Raw genomic sequence first — 17,797 nt, forward strand, 5'->3', positions numbered from 1 at the left:
TGTGAAGAAAAAGAAATGATTAAAAAAATTATGAAAATTTGATATTTTGATGAAATGTACTATAAAATAGATAATCTGATGTGAGATTTTTTTTTTTTGGGGCCCAAATGAAGAATTGACCCTCTAAGTTTCACATTTTGTCATTTCAGTCCTTTAAGTTTGAATTTTGTCATTTCAGTTCTTTAAGTTTCAAGTATAGTCAATTCAGTTTTCTGTTAGTCTTTTATTAAGTGTTGCCGTCTACTTACCAAAACGGTGCCGTTTTGGATTTTTTTTTTCTTAATTTCAAAAAACTGAAAACATTATTAAAAAAAAAAAATTGATGACATCACCATCATTGGCGGACATCCATACCACCATACAAGAAGCGAGAATTTGCCAAGAGTTAGGCACGAGCTGTGTCGAGCAAGATGCAAATAGGAAAAAAGTTCCCTAACAAAGGGATGAATAGGGAAACGAAGGCCATTGACAAAATCGGTCTCGTAAAAACAAACCTCATTAGCATAAGAGTGACAAGCCTTCTCTTCGTCATTCAAGATCCTAATATTCATAGAATCAAGGAACTGAAACCTATTTCTGATTTGCTGCTCGTCCTTTCCCATGAGGGAACACAAGATGTTCTAAGCTTTATAAGGGGTGGACATAAAAGTGGCCTCCGAGACCACGTGATCATCCGATGAGGATAGCCCCGTCTCCAGTTCACTAGATCTCACCTCAGACATTTTCAACGACCTAGCTACCTTAGCAGAATGGGAAACCAGAGGAGATAAAGAAGAAAGGATAAAGGTATACAGGCTGTCCTCCCCTACAAAGAAACTAAACCTCTCAAGGGACTCCCCGTCTACGAACTTAAGTAAACTACCTAAATGAGCGAAAATAAAGCTATCAAAGGACAATTTACTCTAACAGCAGAATGATCTACCATGGAAGAATAAGAAAAGAAGAAATAGCATTAAGAACTTACCAAGAAACACATGACAAAGAAAGGAAGCTCGAAAAAGAAACAAACCCTAGAATAGAAACTGAATAGGAAAAAATACAAAGAAAAGGAAAAAGGAGGGAAAAATGCAAAACAAGTGGCCAAAACACGTGCGGGAAAACAGAGACATGTCCGCACGACAAATGCATCTTGGCTGGACATGTGGCATTCAACTGCTCAAATATCAAAACCGTCATAAATGCACAGTACATAGAATACAAAGCGTCATATGAATTTGTTCTTATCTCATCTAGCAGACGACAATTCGAACAAGGGGGGCAGTTGATAAGTCAGAAATTTATGCTCATCAATACACAAAGAGAAGACGCTACACATTTATTACTCTCATTGATGATTAAATGTAACAGACGGAGCAATAGTCACAAAATAAGCTGTGATCTTCATACAAAGATTCTGTAACGCACTAGCCGTTGAGCATAAATACAGTGATTCATTGCCCATTGATTAGGCATTCAACTATAAAGGAGAAAGCACCAGAAACCCAAGGTACAAAAAATTACACACAAAAAATCTATAGGAATCACTCTCCAGTCTGTTTCTCACAAAAACCCTTCTCCCTTACTAACTTAAGCATCAGAGGCAGTTTGGCTAATGCTACACTGGCATGTTACTCTTTAACCTAATTCATTTTGCAGGTTCTCTATCTACAGAGATGACCCCATTGACAACATCGTCCATCCTTTACGACAAGGAGCTCAACTGTTAATCTTTTGCATCATCAAGGTTCATTTTGTTTTTTACTTTTTCTTACTTCTTTTGTTAACTAACATGTTTACATTTTTATGCCTTTGTGTAGGAATTTTATATGTGGTAAAATAAACATAAAGCATAAAAAAAAAATGTAAATAAACAGTAAAAATATAATAAGATAAACTTTTCTTTCTCATATATATTCTTTTGTGTTTAAGTTTTACAAAAATTGGAAAAGGGGATTTACATGATGTGGCCATTGTGGCCTATCACCCATTTCCTATACAAAAACACATATAATAATAAAAACAAAAGAAATTAAAGTTTTACAACCTAAGCCAACAATGGATAAAAAAAAAAAAAAAACTTAAGAAAAAAAAAAAGAAAACGAAAAAAGAAACAGCAAGTTTAATGGTGAGTAGATTGAGGAGACCGCAACGCATAGGCATCTGAGTCATCCCAGAGTCCTCTTCAAGATAGTTTGGAGCTAGATACTCCATATTCCCCTCATCCTCATCGTCCTCTTCTTCATCCTCCTCTTCCTTGCCTTCATCATCCCCTAAATCAAAACTATCAGAGGAGTCTAACTTCTCCGAGTTAGAGGGGTCCGAAGCATTGGATTTAAAACCAGACTAAGAAGGCCTACTCCTTCTCTTGCGCCTAGAAGGGGCCCTCATGAAGGCATCAAGTGCTTCATCTTCAGCATTTTCTTCAGCCTTTAGCTGAAGTTCTTCTGAGTTTTCTTCTTCTTCATTACTCCAGTTGAAGGGAGCAACTTCTTCAGGGATGAAGACTTGGGGAGGCAGAGGGAATATGGGAAAAGGGAGAGGGGGATGTATATGGCTTGGTGGTGGGGAGGGAATGTTGTTGTCTGGAGAGCTTGGAGCGCTCTTAGAAGAGCTGGAGGTGTGTTTTGGGGAGTTAAAAATGGAAAAAGAAAGGTTAGACATTTTCGTGGGGGCTAAGGTTCTTTAAGGGAATCTGAAAATACAAAGGGAATGAAGAATGAAGAAGAAACATTCCTTATTTAAATCTCCAATTGCAGTTAAGTGAAGAGACATGGCATTTATGAGGAGTAATGTATGTCTACCAAAATGCAAGAAACGAAGAGACACCAAAATGGCTAAGAGTACCCCTGCAAGCCATGTGTCCATGCTTAAACGTCACAAGGCATGATTACCAAAGTGTTAATGCCTAAACCAATGTGACTGTCAAAGGCCTTTACCATTAAATGCCATTGACAATCAGGGGGCTAATGTACATTACACCACTAAGGCACGGGAGAATGCATATGTGGCTGAATCTAGACCCTATACGTGTAATGACTATGAGCAAAGGAAGAGGAACTGTTGGCTAAAAGATCCTATTCTTGGTCCATGCTAAATGCGTGACTACCTTGGGAAGGAAGTAAGATATGCATATGACATGGTACTCAAACACTCACAAAAAGGGAGATAGTGACTTTCTAAGGTTAGCAGCTATGAGGACATCCCTTATTGGTTGAGTGCATGTTGGACCACTTTAGAGATACGTGTATCATTCACAGTACTCTTGATATCATTCTTAATGTCCAAGGGCAGTTCCTTGAGTAGTGGCAGAGTCACCTACTCACAGGCCCTAGTGCCACGTTGACACATTCTCTATCCTTTAGCCAGCAGATAACATCACAGCTGTGAAAATGTCCAAAATAAGAAAATGATGACTTGACAACTATCCTTGTACTTAGCCATATTCCTCAGATTATAAGAGGAACAAGTAGATGTTAGGAGAAGAGAGTAGAAAGTTGATAAGATAGGAAGGTAGAAAACAAGGTCTCTCTTTAAGGAAGAACACCCTTATTGTACAAGAGTGACCTCTTTTCCTCACATAATACAAATCTGAGTAGAGTAAGAACATTCCATTCTTGCCCAAACCATGGTTTTTCATCTGTTTCCTATGGTTTTCCACTTATGTCTTATGTATTTTTTCACATTCCTACTATCATTTTCTTCTTCTCTAACGAGTGTCATGTTAAAGCAAGAATCTTTGTCACAAATAAGCTTTTTCATGTAGATGTACTATTAGATAACTTATTTTATTCCTCCATATAAGCTCAAATCTAACTTACATGTACAACAACATAGCCAAAAGGACTTGCTTCTTAACACCAGATTAGATATGCTGAAACAATGACCTAGAGTCAATGGATCACTCAAACCTAGCAAATGGTAGGACCCATGCACAGATGGAATATTCCTATCATTACTAACCCACTAACAAAAGAGTATAAAGGGGGAGAAATTTAAAGGGGAGGGGGTTAGAATTTTTTCTGGAGAAAGAAACACAAGTGAACGAGAGAGTATCAAATTATATTTGGAAAGAAGTGATCCAACTTGGGATACTTCAAGGGCACCTCAGCCTTGTGAAAACCTCCTCGAGTAGTCCAATTAACAATATACAACCTCTCTGCAACCACTCCTAACCACCAATTATCAGCCTAACTCTTCTTGGGACCTCCCATTATGAGCTATACTCAAAGTATCATATAAATTAATTGGGGGTCCAAGCCCAACGATTGTCTCATGTGTGTGTGTGGGCAAAACTTAGGTAAAGTGCTTAGGTACTTTTTTTTTTGGTTCCTCTCTTAAAATTAAGTCATGTGGTTACTTAACAAAAAATACACTTTTATCCCAAAAGAAAAAAAAAATTATATGGCTGAATTTAAAAAAGGAAACCTAAGGAAATGCACCTAAGGTACTGTACTTAAGTTTTGTCATTTTTTTTAATTATCAATTTGGGTTAGGGCCACTGGGTTGATATGTTTATCACACTTTTTTGTTATTAGTTAAGGGTTTGGTTCCCCTCTTAAAATTAAGCCATGTGGTTACTTAACAAAAAATACACTTTCATCTCATAAAAAAAAAAAAAAAGTTATACGGCTGAATTTTAAGAAGGAAACCTAAGGAACAGCATCTAAGGTACTGTTCCTAAGTTTTGTCTTATTTATTTATTTATTTATTATTATTATCAATTTGGGTTAGGGCCATTGGGCTGATATGTTTATTACACTTTTATTATTATTATTATTATTAGTTAGGGATTTGGGCTCTATTTGATAGCTCGAATTAAGAAATTAAAAAAAAAAAAAAAAGAATTTTCCTTTATAGCACATGATTTTTAGTATCATTATGGGATCAAGATCCTATAAGATTCTAAGATTCGAATTGGAATCTCACACACAAATTTTATGTTAGTAGAAATTTTAGTGAGGTCTAAAATATTTTAGAGATGTAGAGTCTATGATCCAATTGGGATACTAGTAATAACCATGCATAGGTGAGCTATATTGGCGCTTAGTTGTTTTGCAATCTTTTCTTTTGAGTTGGTGTGCTCAAAAGTTTTTTTATTTTTTTATTATTTATTATTTATTTATTTATTTATTTATGCAAAGCTTGTAATTGTATTCAATCAAGCAAAGAAAAGGAAGTATAACAGAACGATCAAAAGAAGAAAACGCAGGCACTATTTAATACAATCAAATTGAATTACTTCTTGCACTACCATAGGAAGGACTCCTATCCACACCTGCGAATCTTCTCCTCTTCTTGCTAGATGAGCTATCTCATGAGCAGCTCTTTTGTAATCCCATTTCACATGATTGACTTTCCAACTAGTGAAAGAGCTCAGTAGGGCAAGGATGCCCTGAAACAGATGGCCAATACTTCCTTCAATGAACTTCTCATTAATACTATAAATAGTTGATGTAGCATCATATTCAACAATAATCTGAGTGAGCTTCATGTCTCAGGCAAGCAGGATTCCAAATTCCACAGCAAGAGCTTCCACCTTTGCTATCGAGAACCGGCCTTGAAGGTATTTACCACAAGCCACAATGACTGCTCCACAAGAATCACGAATGACAGCCCCAACACTGGAGTTTCGTCCATCCTCAAACGTCGCCCCATCAACATTGATCTTGAAAACCCCAGGCGGTTGAGGAGTCCATCTGTTATTTTTCTCTATTGGATTTGTGTTCAGAGTCACCTAAGCTCTTTTATAATCTTGTAGAAATCTCCTCGCATACCTCTAAATCTGTCTCGGCAAGTGGCATTTTGACTCAAAGACTACTTGATTCCTATTATACCAAATTGACCAAGCGACTCCAAAGAACACCTCCAAGTCATAATCAGTGCCACTTCTTAAAATATCCATAGCTACATCAGAGATGTCAATAATCCCCTGCTAGTTTTCCACAATATTGACTTCCCAATTTCCCCAAACTCTTTTAGCCACCTCACAATTAATAATTGAATGAAAAAGAGTCTCTGACTCAAAGCCACAAGAACGACACAAACCACTTTCCCCAATACCTCTTTTTCGCAAATTCACCATTGTTGGAAGGGCATCCACACATGCCCTCCAAGCAATGATTCTAATCTTTGATGGGATATGTAAGTGCCATATCTTCTTCCATAAATGTTCCCTTGGATCATCATAAGAACACTCTCCCTTCTCGGATGATTCCACCATATTAAGAGCAACATAATAGGCACTCTTGACAGTGAAAACACCCCTATTGTTGCCAACCCAAATAATTTTATCCTTCGGAAGATTATAGCTAATCGGGATATTAAGAATGGTCCTTGCTTCAAATCGCAAGAATAGAGACTTCACAAAGTCTACTTTCCATCTTCTAGAATCACAATCAATAAGAGTTGAGACTATGGGAAAATTATCAAAATTTTGAGGAGGAGAAACAACCTTATATGTTGTGGGGTTAGGCAGCCATTTGTCATCCCAAATATAAATCAATCTCTTGTTGCCAAGTCTCCATCGAGTTCCTCTCTGCACAACTTCATGCCCTTGCATTATGCTTCTCCAAGTAAAGGATGGGCTAGACCCCAAACTAGCTTTAAGAACATTACCATGGGGATAGTACTTAGCTCTATATATTTGAGCTACTAATGAGCTTGGGTTCATAAGGAGCCTCCAACCTTGCTTTGCAAGCATGGCAAGATTGAACGCTTCTAGATTTCTAAAACTCATACCTCCCTTAAGTTTGGATTTGCATAACTTCCTCCAACTCACCCAAGCAATCTTTGATTCCTGACCCGCTGACCCTACCAAAACCTTTTATCATGCTTTCAATTTCATCACACAAACTTTTAGGAAGCTGAAAACAGCTCATGATGTGGCTGGCAAAAGGGTGTGAAAATTATCTGAAGGGACGGGTCTTGTGGGATAGAAAATATAACACGTTTTCCTAATTCCGTGTTGTTGTCAGCTGGGACCCAATAAAGTCCACTCTTGTCCTATATTTTCATTTCTCGTGTATCAAAGCTGTCTGTGGCATTTCTAGTTCTTATTCCAACTTATATACTTATTCCTTAGTTAATTACGTGCTACGTAGAGTAGAGGGCTTTTGAGTTTTGAGTTAGTGACCTGCCAACTGAAGCTTTGGGTGCTTCTCTATCGACAAGCTCTGATAGTCATAGAAATGAATTCTCAAAGAAGAGAGATTAATGAGATGAGAGATCGCAAAAACATTGGTTACCATGTTGGGAGAGTCAAAACACTGGCAGTGAAGAGAACTAAAAGAATAATGAGTGCAAAGAAGCTGATTTGCCGCTGCAATCTTTATTCTAGCCTTGAGGTTAGTCTACAACACTTTAGTAACCCTACTCTTGTCTTTCAATTCAATCTGTGTACGTGTACATTTTATGGAACAACATCTAAACCCTGGTAAATTCATCTGGTGCAGTATTGCACCAACTCCAACACCTTAACTACCTCCGATAGCTTTCATAACAATCTCGAACACACATTGTCAATGATATGGAGGTACGTATTTTCAATCCACACATGCTTTCGCAGAAATGTGATATATTTTCTTCTTAAATTTCTTTTTTTGCTTTTTTTAAAGTTCATTTTAAACATAACTGTAAATTTGTTTTCTTTCAATAAATAAACAATGAAGTTAAGAAGATTTTATTTTAGGGCGTAAGGTTGAAATGAGCATAAAGCAATGTTTAAAAGAAAAAAGAAAAGAAAAAAAGTACAAGAGTCTTAAGCATTTTGACCAATTAAGACTGATATTTGAAATCAATGATGTAGTACTAGTGTGTGTGTATATATATATATATATTGAATAAAATGATATAGTATAATTAGATAAAGTAAATGAAAATTTAAGAAGTTCATTTTTTACGTGATTTTCTTTCCCCTTTCTAATGATATAATGAAGCTCTTTAATATTGTTAGTTTTTTCCTTTTACATTTACTCATTTTTTTATATTCTATTTTTTCTCCTTTAACTATTAAACATGTACCCCTTTCTTGTAGGTATATAAAAAAGAATAAATTGAAGAAATAGTCTGAGAAAGAGAAATAAAACCTATGATTTAAACATATTTATTTTATTTTATGAATATATTCTTATATAAGAAACTTAAATAAATTACCATTAGATAAGAAAACTTTGTTCTATGATATGGTGTTATTGGTTTTGCACAATTATTATTATTACTATTTTTTTGTGTGCCAAACGTGTGATATATGTTAGTTCAGCTATTAAACTATAATAAGTCTAATGATACAAATTTTCTACCGTGTGATATATGTTAGTTCAGCTATTAAACTATAATAAGTCTAATGATACAAATTTTCTACAATTATTCATGTGACTTGTCATGATTAATGCATAATGGAAATAGTGTAGTAATAAGTCATGTTAAGTTGAAGTTGTTTTAATTATAATTTATGACTTGTGAAAAAAATTTATGAATGTTGGTTCGAAAACACAGAACAAGGGCAAAGTTTTCATTCCATTGGGTGAGAGGGTAAATTATAAACTAATTAGGAGACTCCAAATTTTTAATTTGCTCCCCTTCACTACTCATTAAAGTAAAATACATGGTTTTAAAAATCAAAACAAATAAAGAATAAAAAAGAGCGTGGTTATAAAAACCGAAAAGAACCACCGCACACCCTTGGTGCAATGGTATAAGTGCTTGTGGGGTGTGAGGGGCAAGAGCTGAGGTTCAAGTCTCCAAGAAGGAATTTCACACACATATACACTTTGATTAGGTTAGAATAGAATTTTTATTTTATAAAAATAAAAAAGGAGGGAAAGAACAAGGAGTCGAAAAGAGGAATGGTTTCTGGTTCTATGGTCCGACTAGGATTTGATCGATGACGTCATAAATATTTTAATTCATAATTTTGAAAATAAATAAAAATATATTTATTAAGTTTATATCTAATAATATTTAGTGAAAAATAATTAAAATAATTTTTATGTGAAATTTTACATGTATATAAGAAGAAAAAAAGTAGCTAAAATTGCTTTTATTTTAATTATATGAAAGTATGTTGTCATTGGTTTGCTTTTATTTATTTTTATTGACAAATAAAATACCACCGACCATAAGCAATAACCACTCTCTCAAAAGTCAGATCTCTCAAATCTCAAGGCAATACATCCTCGGATCCTATCATTCCTTTTTCTCACGCTGGAGAAAGCATACCATGTTTCGGGAATACCAACTCATCATCTGTTTTGGCATTTCCAACCTAATAAATGAGTGATATTTGTTTTAAAAAATCATATCAGACTACTCTAATAAATGATTAATTTATCTTTCCAATAGTATAGAAGATTGTGATTAATTTATTAGAGTAGTCTGATGTAGTTTTTTGAAACAGGCGTCACTCATTTATTGGGTAAGAAATACCAAAACAGATGTTGAATTAGTATTACCGAAACATGGTATACTTTCTCCTCTCGCTGGAGATCAATTCGAATTTGGATAGCACTCTAAAAGGTTAATTTCAACACAGGGCATGAGCCTTCAGTGTTTTTTTATTTTTAAGGATGGTTAAGAAGCTTAAATTATATAAAATTTAGTAAAAATAGAATTTCATATATTTATATATATATATATATATATAAAACGCGCACACACAAATACATAAAGTGTTCATTTGGAAATAACTTATTGTTTCACTGGAAAATCTTTTGTAAAGATAGTTTTCCACATTTTCTAGTGTTTGGTAGCACCAAAAAAAAAAAAAAAATTTGGTAAATGGAAAACTATCTTTGGTCAACAGAAAACCCTAATAAAAATAAGGTTTATTTTCTATAGGCTGTTTTCCTTTTTTTTTTTGGAAAACAATCTCTCTCATGCGTTGCATCTCCTATAAATATTATCTCTATGTATAACTATGGGAAACACAATTTTTTGGTGCCTTCTCTTTCTCATGATAAGCTTTCTCATTTTTTTTTCTCTCTTCCCTTTACTTTTTCTCTACTCACACCCTCACTGTCACTAACTCTGGTCTCTCCTCTTCCCATAGGTCTCTCTCTCTCTCTCTCTCTCTCTCTCTAACTGTCTCTCTTCTCTCTTTTCTCCATGTTTCTCTTCCCCTCTGTAAAACAATTCTCTGATTAGAATTTTTTTTCCTTCACTAATCAGTCAATAGCTCTGACTTGCAAAGGAGAACAAATTTGTAGCAGTAATTATTTCATTCCTCTCTACCAAAATCCCAATTCTTTTATTTGAATTTTAAGCTTGATTTTCTTTTTTCTCTAATAAATTTTTGTTTTGGTAGATTCCAAGCAAAAGTTACTTCTTTTTAGTACATAAAGTGCAAAAAAATAAAAATGAAAAAAGAAGATGAAGAAAGAATGAATGAAGTAAAAGATGAAAATTTTAAACATAGTACCTATATTGCTCTAAATTGCTTTTACATGGGACAATCTTTACCATGGACTAATAATATTGTTATATAATGAATGATAATTGTTTAGGGAAATTGCAGTTGTTGGCAGGATACTTTATGCAGATACTATGTAGTGATGGTATATTATGCATATACATGATGTAAATACATAATTTAGAGTAATATTGAAGACTTGTAGTTGACCATAGTAGACAATTAGTATACCAACAGAAAGAGTAGACAATTAAAAGTTGTTGTTATTTATATTTATTAAAAATGCATTATCCTGTCAAATATATATATATATATATATAGACAAATGGTTGGTGTGTGTGTGTGTGTGTGTGTGAGCAAGATGAGTGGTAGAGATTATGAAAATTTGACAACTAATTAATTTTGATTGTATCTATTGTCAAAATTTTAATATGAAAACCAAATTCATTCTTGGTTTTTATTTACAATGATTACATTAGTTGGTTTACATAATACACATGTTTTAAATTATACAAGAAATATTTTAAAAAAAATTGCATAACAAACACCAAAAAATATTCTCAAGCTCATTTTCAATGGCGTTACCAAACACTAGAAAATGAGACAGTTTTCTAGAAAATGCTCTTTTAAAAATAAACCATTTAAAAAAAAAATGTTAATACTAAAACAAACAGAGCGTTATTATAGCTTTTTCTTTTTGGAGAGAGAATTTATTATAGTCAATTGATTTGTTCAATATATATTTTTAATTTTTAATAAGCTTTAGGAAAGATCATAAATTCATTTCATTTAAACAAAAGATACATCTTTGGCAATACAACTATTTAGTGATTAATCTTTTTTTTTTTAATGTGAATTTAGAACCAAGATTTTTTTTATTAGTATAAGATAAAAATTCTAATATAGCATAATCTTAAGTGTATATGTATGTAAAACTCTCTTCTAGATATTTAAACCCCGGCCTTTACCCCCATACCCCACAAGTATTTATAATTATGGAGTGACCATCGCACCAAAGGTGTGCTTTGGTTATTTAGAACTAAGATTTTAATAAAGAGGATTGGTCCACAATAATTAGTAGTTTATGATGTTTGGCCCACCCAACTTAGCCCAAAAGCCCATGAACTTGAGGGTTTTTATTTTTTTTTTTTATTTTTTTAATCAAAACTTGAGGTTTGTGTTGGGTTTGTTAAATTTTTAGGTTCATCATGTATTTATTTATTATTTTTTTTTTCATATATGGAAAAATAAGTGGAGCGAGGAGGCTTATAGTTATACCTCTTAAAGCAACTAATAAACTCCATTACCTTCTTTTTCATTTAAATCTATTTCATATTCTTCTTCTTTTTTTTTTTTTAATTACAAATTTGTATATTTCAATAGTTGGTGAAGGAAGGATTTAAATCTTTAATGTTTTTATTGGAATCACTAAAAATTGTTAACTAGTTGAATTACAAAGCTCTTAACTAATAAGTTATAGGTTAAAACTATTGTTCTATTCTATAGACTTTAAGTGGGGAGACTCGCATGCCGCGTGTATGTAAAAGATGATTTAAGCTATTCTCATAATTTGGGTCAATACTGGCCGAAATGAATGGTCAGGCCGGAATGCAGAATTGGAAAAAAAATATATGAAGAAAAATATGAACCGGAGTCCATGTGAGAGGAGTAACAAAAAATAAAAAGATGAGAACAAGAACTCTTTAATTGGTATATGTACATATGAACAGAGGAGGTGAAAATATATGGAAAGACAAGATAATACAGCGGCGTTTTGAGAGAGAAACATATGAAGAATATGAGAAAACTGGAGAGCGCACAACGGTGAGATGAGAAAGAATGAAATAATGAAGGGTTTAGGTGAGGATGACAAGACAAAAGGAAATAATTTTGACTTGGTGAGTGGCTTTCACGTGTTTGGGTTTGGAAAATGGGAAAGAAGTTTGAACTTTCTTAGAAGATTCTTTGTGTAGAATTACCCAACATGTTAAAAAAAAAAATTTAAAATAAATAATATCATACTCATTTTTTTTGAATTTTTTTTAACAAAAAGTATATTAAAATTTTTATTTTCTATAAGAGTATTATATATGTAATTTATAATTATATATAAGCCTGAAACACCCCAAATGATACGCTAGAATAAACTAACACCATGGTATTCCATTCTAATGGAGAAATCGAAATGAATTTTGAAATGGTATTTAGTATTTACAACATTAAATTGTCGTAGATAATAGATTGTTTCATTCATTGAGAATGGAAAAAAATAATATGTTAATAAATTGTTAATCTCTTGGCCTAGTATCACATTCATTGTTATAGTTGATTTAGGGAAAAACCTAAGAGTTCAATTTGATAAAATTTTAGTAGATTTCACAAAGAGAAAAAAAAAAAAAATTAAGTGGATTTTTTAAGATTTCGATTATGCTTTGCAAAAAAAAAACTGAATGAATCTTGTTTCTGTCTGTGTGATTCCAGTGGAGAAGATCGTAGTTCACTTATAGCATTCCACCAGCCTTTTGTCTTTCTCATTACATTGCTTGCTACCTTAGTCGGACTACACTTTCAAGTCTTGGATATCTCTCCACTCAAAACACATTTTACAATTACCTTGCTTCTCGTCATGGCTGCAATTTTATTCAGCATTGCCTATGCGGAGATAAATGTACAACCTCACAACTCGGACTACCTTCCCTTATTTCGTCTCACTTATGTGGGTTCTGGAATTCTTACTTGTGAGCTACTTGTTGGATTACTCATGTCTCCCTTCTGGTGGTTTATGGTGAATTTATGCACAATCCTAACTGTGGAGATATTACGCTACTGGCACCAACTAATTTATCAATTTGTTTGTCAGTCACGTGATTGGCTCCAACAGAAATTCGAAGCAGCTCGTTTAGCAGCTTTTGAGGCATTTTCTTTGACTCGTGACACAGCAGAACAACAAAACGGTGGTAATCGGCCTCCTGTATAAGTGGCTCATTTTTGTTCACAAGTAATTGAATTTGAAAGTGAAACTACCTAGATTGGAATTTATATTATTATAGTTTTACTTTAATGCAATTTCAAAAAAAAAAAAATTACCCTTAATTGTAATTGGTAAATGTGGATTTATTTTTACTCTATTAACTTTATTAGATTTGGTATATGATTTTGTAGTTCACTAAAGATCCCAAGATGCAACTGCATAGATATTAAAATTTTGCAATGCAATTTTGTAATCTTTAAGTATCTAATGGAAGGCAAGCTTTCTTAGTTAAATGCTACATATTTATCTCGTCTGGCATAACTTTCTTTTTGGATGAATATGTATATATATATATATATATATATTTATCCGATACAGAAAACAAAACACCAAAGTAATATCTATTTTCCAAATGGGAAGCACGAGAAGGGAGACGTGTATAATTCACAATACATAGGAAGCACTTTTTTGTTCAACTTGGAGTCTGTTTGAAATCTATTTATTTTGCTGAAATTAAAATTTTTTTACTAAAAAAATTGTAAATAAATGTAAAAGTTAGCTGAAATAGTGCTGTGAGACTCATGAATAGTACCAAAAAGTATAATATAACCGATAAATAATAATAAAAATAAACTGAATAGTAAAATAAGTTAATTTTTTAATTTAGAGCCAAATGTACCCTCGGTATTATACACCGTTTCCGTTAGTTTCCCAGGGGTGTACAATGAATGAGCGAGTTTTGAAAAATGAAAAATTAAAGCCAACCTCAAGCCCTACTCACTGCGCTTCTCGATTCCAGTGTGCCACCCAAACAACCTAAAACGATGGGCCTTTAAAATTGTTCTCTCATTAGTTGTGTTTTGGGCTGGGGCTAAATAGTAAATACCCTCCAACCCGGCCAAATTGGCCCAATACCATTAATTTTTGAAGTATTTTGCACGAAGACACTGTTTCGGAAATAATCAGCAATCTACCACCTTTTAAAGTACTCGAGTTTGGTGAACTCGAGTACTACATTTTCCACTTCCACCGTGGCACAATGACATGGCAAGATTTTAAATATTGTGCTTCGTACTCGAGCTTGGTGAGCTCGAGTACTGTATTACTGAGGTACTCGAGCTCACCAAGCTCGAGTATTTTTCCCTTTTCCTACCGTACCGTTTCTTAATATAATCTTTCCTTCTCATACTTACATTATATAAAACTTGCATATAAGGTACTCGAGCTTGGTGAGCTCGAGTACCTCAGTAATACAGTACTCGAGCTCACCAAGCTCGAGTACAAAGCACAATATTTAAAATCTTGCCATGTCATTGTGCCACGGTGGAAGTGGAAAATGTAGTACTCGAGTTCACCAAACTCGAGTACTTAAAAAGGTGGTAGATTGCTGATTATTTCTGAAACAGTGTCTTCGTGCAAAATACTTCAAAAATTAATGGTATTGGGCCAATTTGGCCCTCCAACCCAACATATGAAAAACAAACAATCCGCCATCCTTATTTACCAGTGGAAATTAACAAATTCCAATTAAAGTAGAAATAAAACAGATAGTATTTCATAGATGGGAAGAACCATGTTTAAACTAAATAATTAAAAATAAATAAAAAACAAAAATATTTCACTGATAATGGGCACCAGGGGAAAAGGCACATTATTTATTTATTTTATTTTTTAAAGTAAAAGATAGTAGAAAACAGTTTTTAGTTTCTATTTTTGTCAAATATTTTTTTTTTTTAATATGCTGTAGTCGTTCTTAAAAAAATTTAATTAAGTAAACAAAAGAGATGAATGAATTTAATTGTATCATAGGTTTTATTCCTATCCATTCATGATTCAACGAGTGGATAAGATTTTATCATATTACATTAAAAAAATTAAATACTAATGAAAACATTTAAAAAATTAATTAGCTATTTAAATTTTTAATTATGATGCTAATTCCAATTCGGATTTTTGATTCCATGGTCAAGTTAAACTTAAGAAAATCTTAATCAAACTTTGAAAAATCTTTAATAAATCATTATAAGCCCGTACTAATGGGTAAATATTAGTTAAGATCGGGTCTTTATGTTAGTTAGTTGTAACACATTTTTCACCAGGTATACAGTGGCAATGATCGGTGGCAATTTATTGAAGGTGTTTCATACTCGTCCTTCTTGAAATAATTTTTGAAAAAAATAAATAATGCTCCACAAGAGGAGCTAAAAAAAAATGTTAAAATTGTTAGTGGTTATTAATAAGTAAAAAAATATGTTAGTGATAGATCTAAATAAGAACTAGTAAGAATTTGTTACGTCAATAATTTGTCATGTCAATAATTTATAAAAATATTTTATTCTATCAGCGGTTCACTGTTGCAATAACATGAGATGTTCTTGCTGGTTTATTCCTTGCACTAGAGCAACTAATTGTACAAAATGTATTCATGATGCTGGTTTGAATCTTGACATTATTATTATTATTATTATTATTTACTTTTGAATCTTGACATTATTACTAATAAAGCTAATAATAAAGATATTATTTACTTTTTCTACTTGGTCTAACACAGAGGCCGAGGTTTCTTCTGTGTCACGAACTTTCCAGCCTCTGGGCTCAACGTCACGGGCTAATGAGGCTCCAGACGCTGAATGAGCCACCTACGTGGCCTTGTAACGATGATCAACCACCTATAGTTTATATTTGTAAAACTATTTCAAATTATTTTTTTTCAAACTTGAAATTTTGTGTTTGCCTATTAATACCATATAAAAGACTTTTTAGTTACGTACTTGCGGCCCTAATATTGAGTCATTTGAACACGCAAAGATTAAAGGGTAATTCTATCTCATTTTTTCTTAGGTCCGGTATTCATTGGTAAACAACCTGCTTTACAAAGTTACTAAAATATCACATTTAATAGTATTACTCTCATATTGTGTAGTACTAATATCACATGTGACTGTACTTTTGTCACATTTAATGGTTCTCTTATTTTTTTTCTCATATTTGATGGTTCTATTGTCACATTAAATAGTACTAACATTACATTTGATCGTACATTTCTCATATTCGATGATACTTTAATTTTTTCCTCATATTTGATAGTTCTATAATCACATTGGGTAATACCAATATTACATGTGACTGTACTTTTGTTAACTCAGTGGTTCCCTTATTTTTTTCTCACGTTTGATGGTTCTAATGTCACGTTTGGTAGTACTAACATCACATTTGATCTTGCCTTTCTCACATTTGAAGATACTTTAATTTTTTCCTCACATTTGACAGTTTTATTGTAACATTGGGTAGTACCAACATCACAGGTGACTATACTTTTGTTACATTCGGTGGTTCTCTTATTTGTTTCTCACATTTGATGATTCCATTGTCACATTGGGCAGTACTAATATCACATTTGACCGTACTTTTTCCACATTCGATTGTACTAGTATCTTTTTTCTCACATTTGATAGTTTTTTTTCTCTTGCCAATTGCCATAATACCCTTGAAACTTAAAAAATGACCGAAATACCTTAGAACCTAAAAATTGACAAAATAACCCTAAAACTTAAAACAAAATGACCAAAAAGCCCAAAAATAAATTGACCGAAATAACCACGAACCTAAAAAATGACTAAAATATCCTTAAAATAAAAAAATAAAAAATAAAAAATTGACCAAACAACCTTGAAACTTAAAAAAGACTAAAATTACCATAAAACCTAAAAAATGACCGAAATAACAGTGAAACCTAAAAATGACAAAAATACTCCTAGGATAAAAAACAATGTCCACGTGACCTTGGAACTTATAAAATGACCGAAATTATCATAAAACCTAAAAAATGACTAAAATAACCATAAAACCTAAAATATGGCCAAAATACATTTAGAAAAGAAAATGACCATTATGGCCTCTATACATAGAGAATATCTAAAATACCCTTAGAAACTTAATAAAAATTGAGATACCCTTAGTTAAGGGTGTGCATGGGTCAAGTTAGGTCGGGTTGAGAAGTTTTTTCAACCCAACCCACCATGATGGATTAAGAAAAAAATCAACCCAACCCAACCTATGTGGATCAAGTTGGGTCTGTTGGATCCATGGGTTGGACAATTATTATTATTATTATCATCATCATCAAATTAAGCATTAAAGCAACACTATTACAAATAAGAGCAAATTTATAACCAAATAATCATGATCATAACACCAAACGAACACAAACTATATAAGAAAAACATAGGGTTTGGGTTTTATTTAGGAAGAAGGGCAAAGAAATAAATATCAAAATTATATAATATATATATTTTTTAAATTAAAAATAAATTAAATATAGGCAGGTCGGGTCGGGTTAGACGGGTTTGTAAATATCATGACCGAAACCCAACCCGACCCACTATTAAAAAAAAAAAAAATTCATGACCCAACCCAACCCACCGTCTCCTAAAAATTGAGCC

At 32.9% G+C, this 17,797-nt stretch overlaps 1 protein-coding gene across 1 annotated transcript; it reads left to right on the forward strand.

The window, feature by feature from the left end:
• Positions 1-5,477: 5,477 nt before the first annotated feature.
• Positions 5,478-13,458, forward strand: LOC136064456 (uncharacterized). Its single transcript, XM_065766213.1, has 3 exons — positions 5,478-7,322; positions 7,431-7,510; positions 12,866-13,458. Exons 1-3 carry the CDS (start codon positions 7,167-7,169, stop codon positions 13,359-13,361), a joined length of 732 nt encoding a protein of 243 aa, XP_065622285.1. The 5' UTR covers positions 5,478-7,166; the 3' UTR covers positions 13,362-13,458.
• The last annotated feature ends 4,339 nt before the right edge of the window (positions 13,459-17,797 follow it).

This window comes from Quercus suber, unplaced genomic scaffold, assembly GCF_002906115.3.
Source record: "Quercus suber isolate HL8 unplaced genomic scaffold, Cork oak 2.0 scaffold_691, whole genome shotgun sequence".
In the NCBI taxonomy this organism is placed as follows: Eukaryota; Viridiplantae; Streptophyta; class Magnoliopsida; order Fagales; family Fagaceae; genus Quercus; species Quercus suber.

Bases quoted from the DNA above. Each gene is read 5' to 3' on its own strand.
- LOC136064456 (XM_065766213.1), top strand. From the start codon at position 7,167: ATGAATTCTCAAAGAAGAGAGATTAATGAGATGAGAGATCGCAAAAAC. The intron at 7,323-7,430 runs GTTAGTCTACAA...CATCTGGTGCAG, and splicing joins ATCTTTATTCTAGCCTTGAG to TATTGCACCAACTCCAACAC. The intron at 7,511-12,865 runs GTACGTATTTTC...GTGTGATTCCAG, and splicing joins ACATTGTCAATGATATGGAG to TGGAGAAGATCGTAGTTCAC.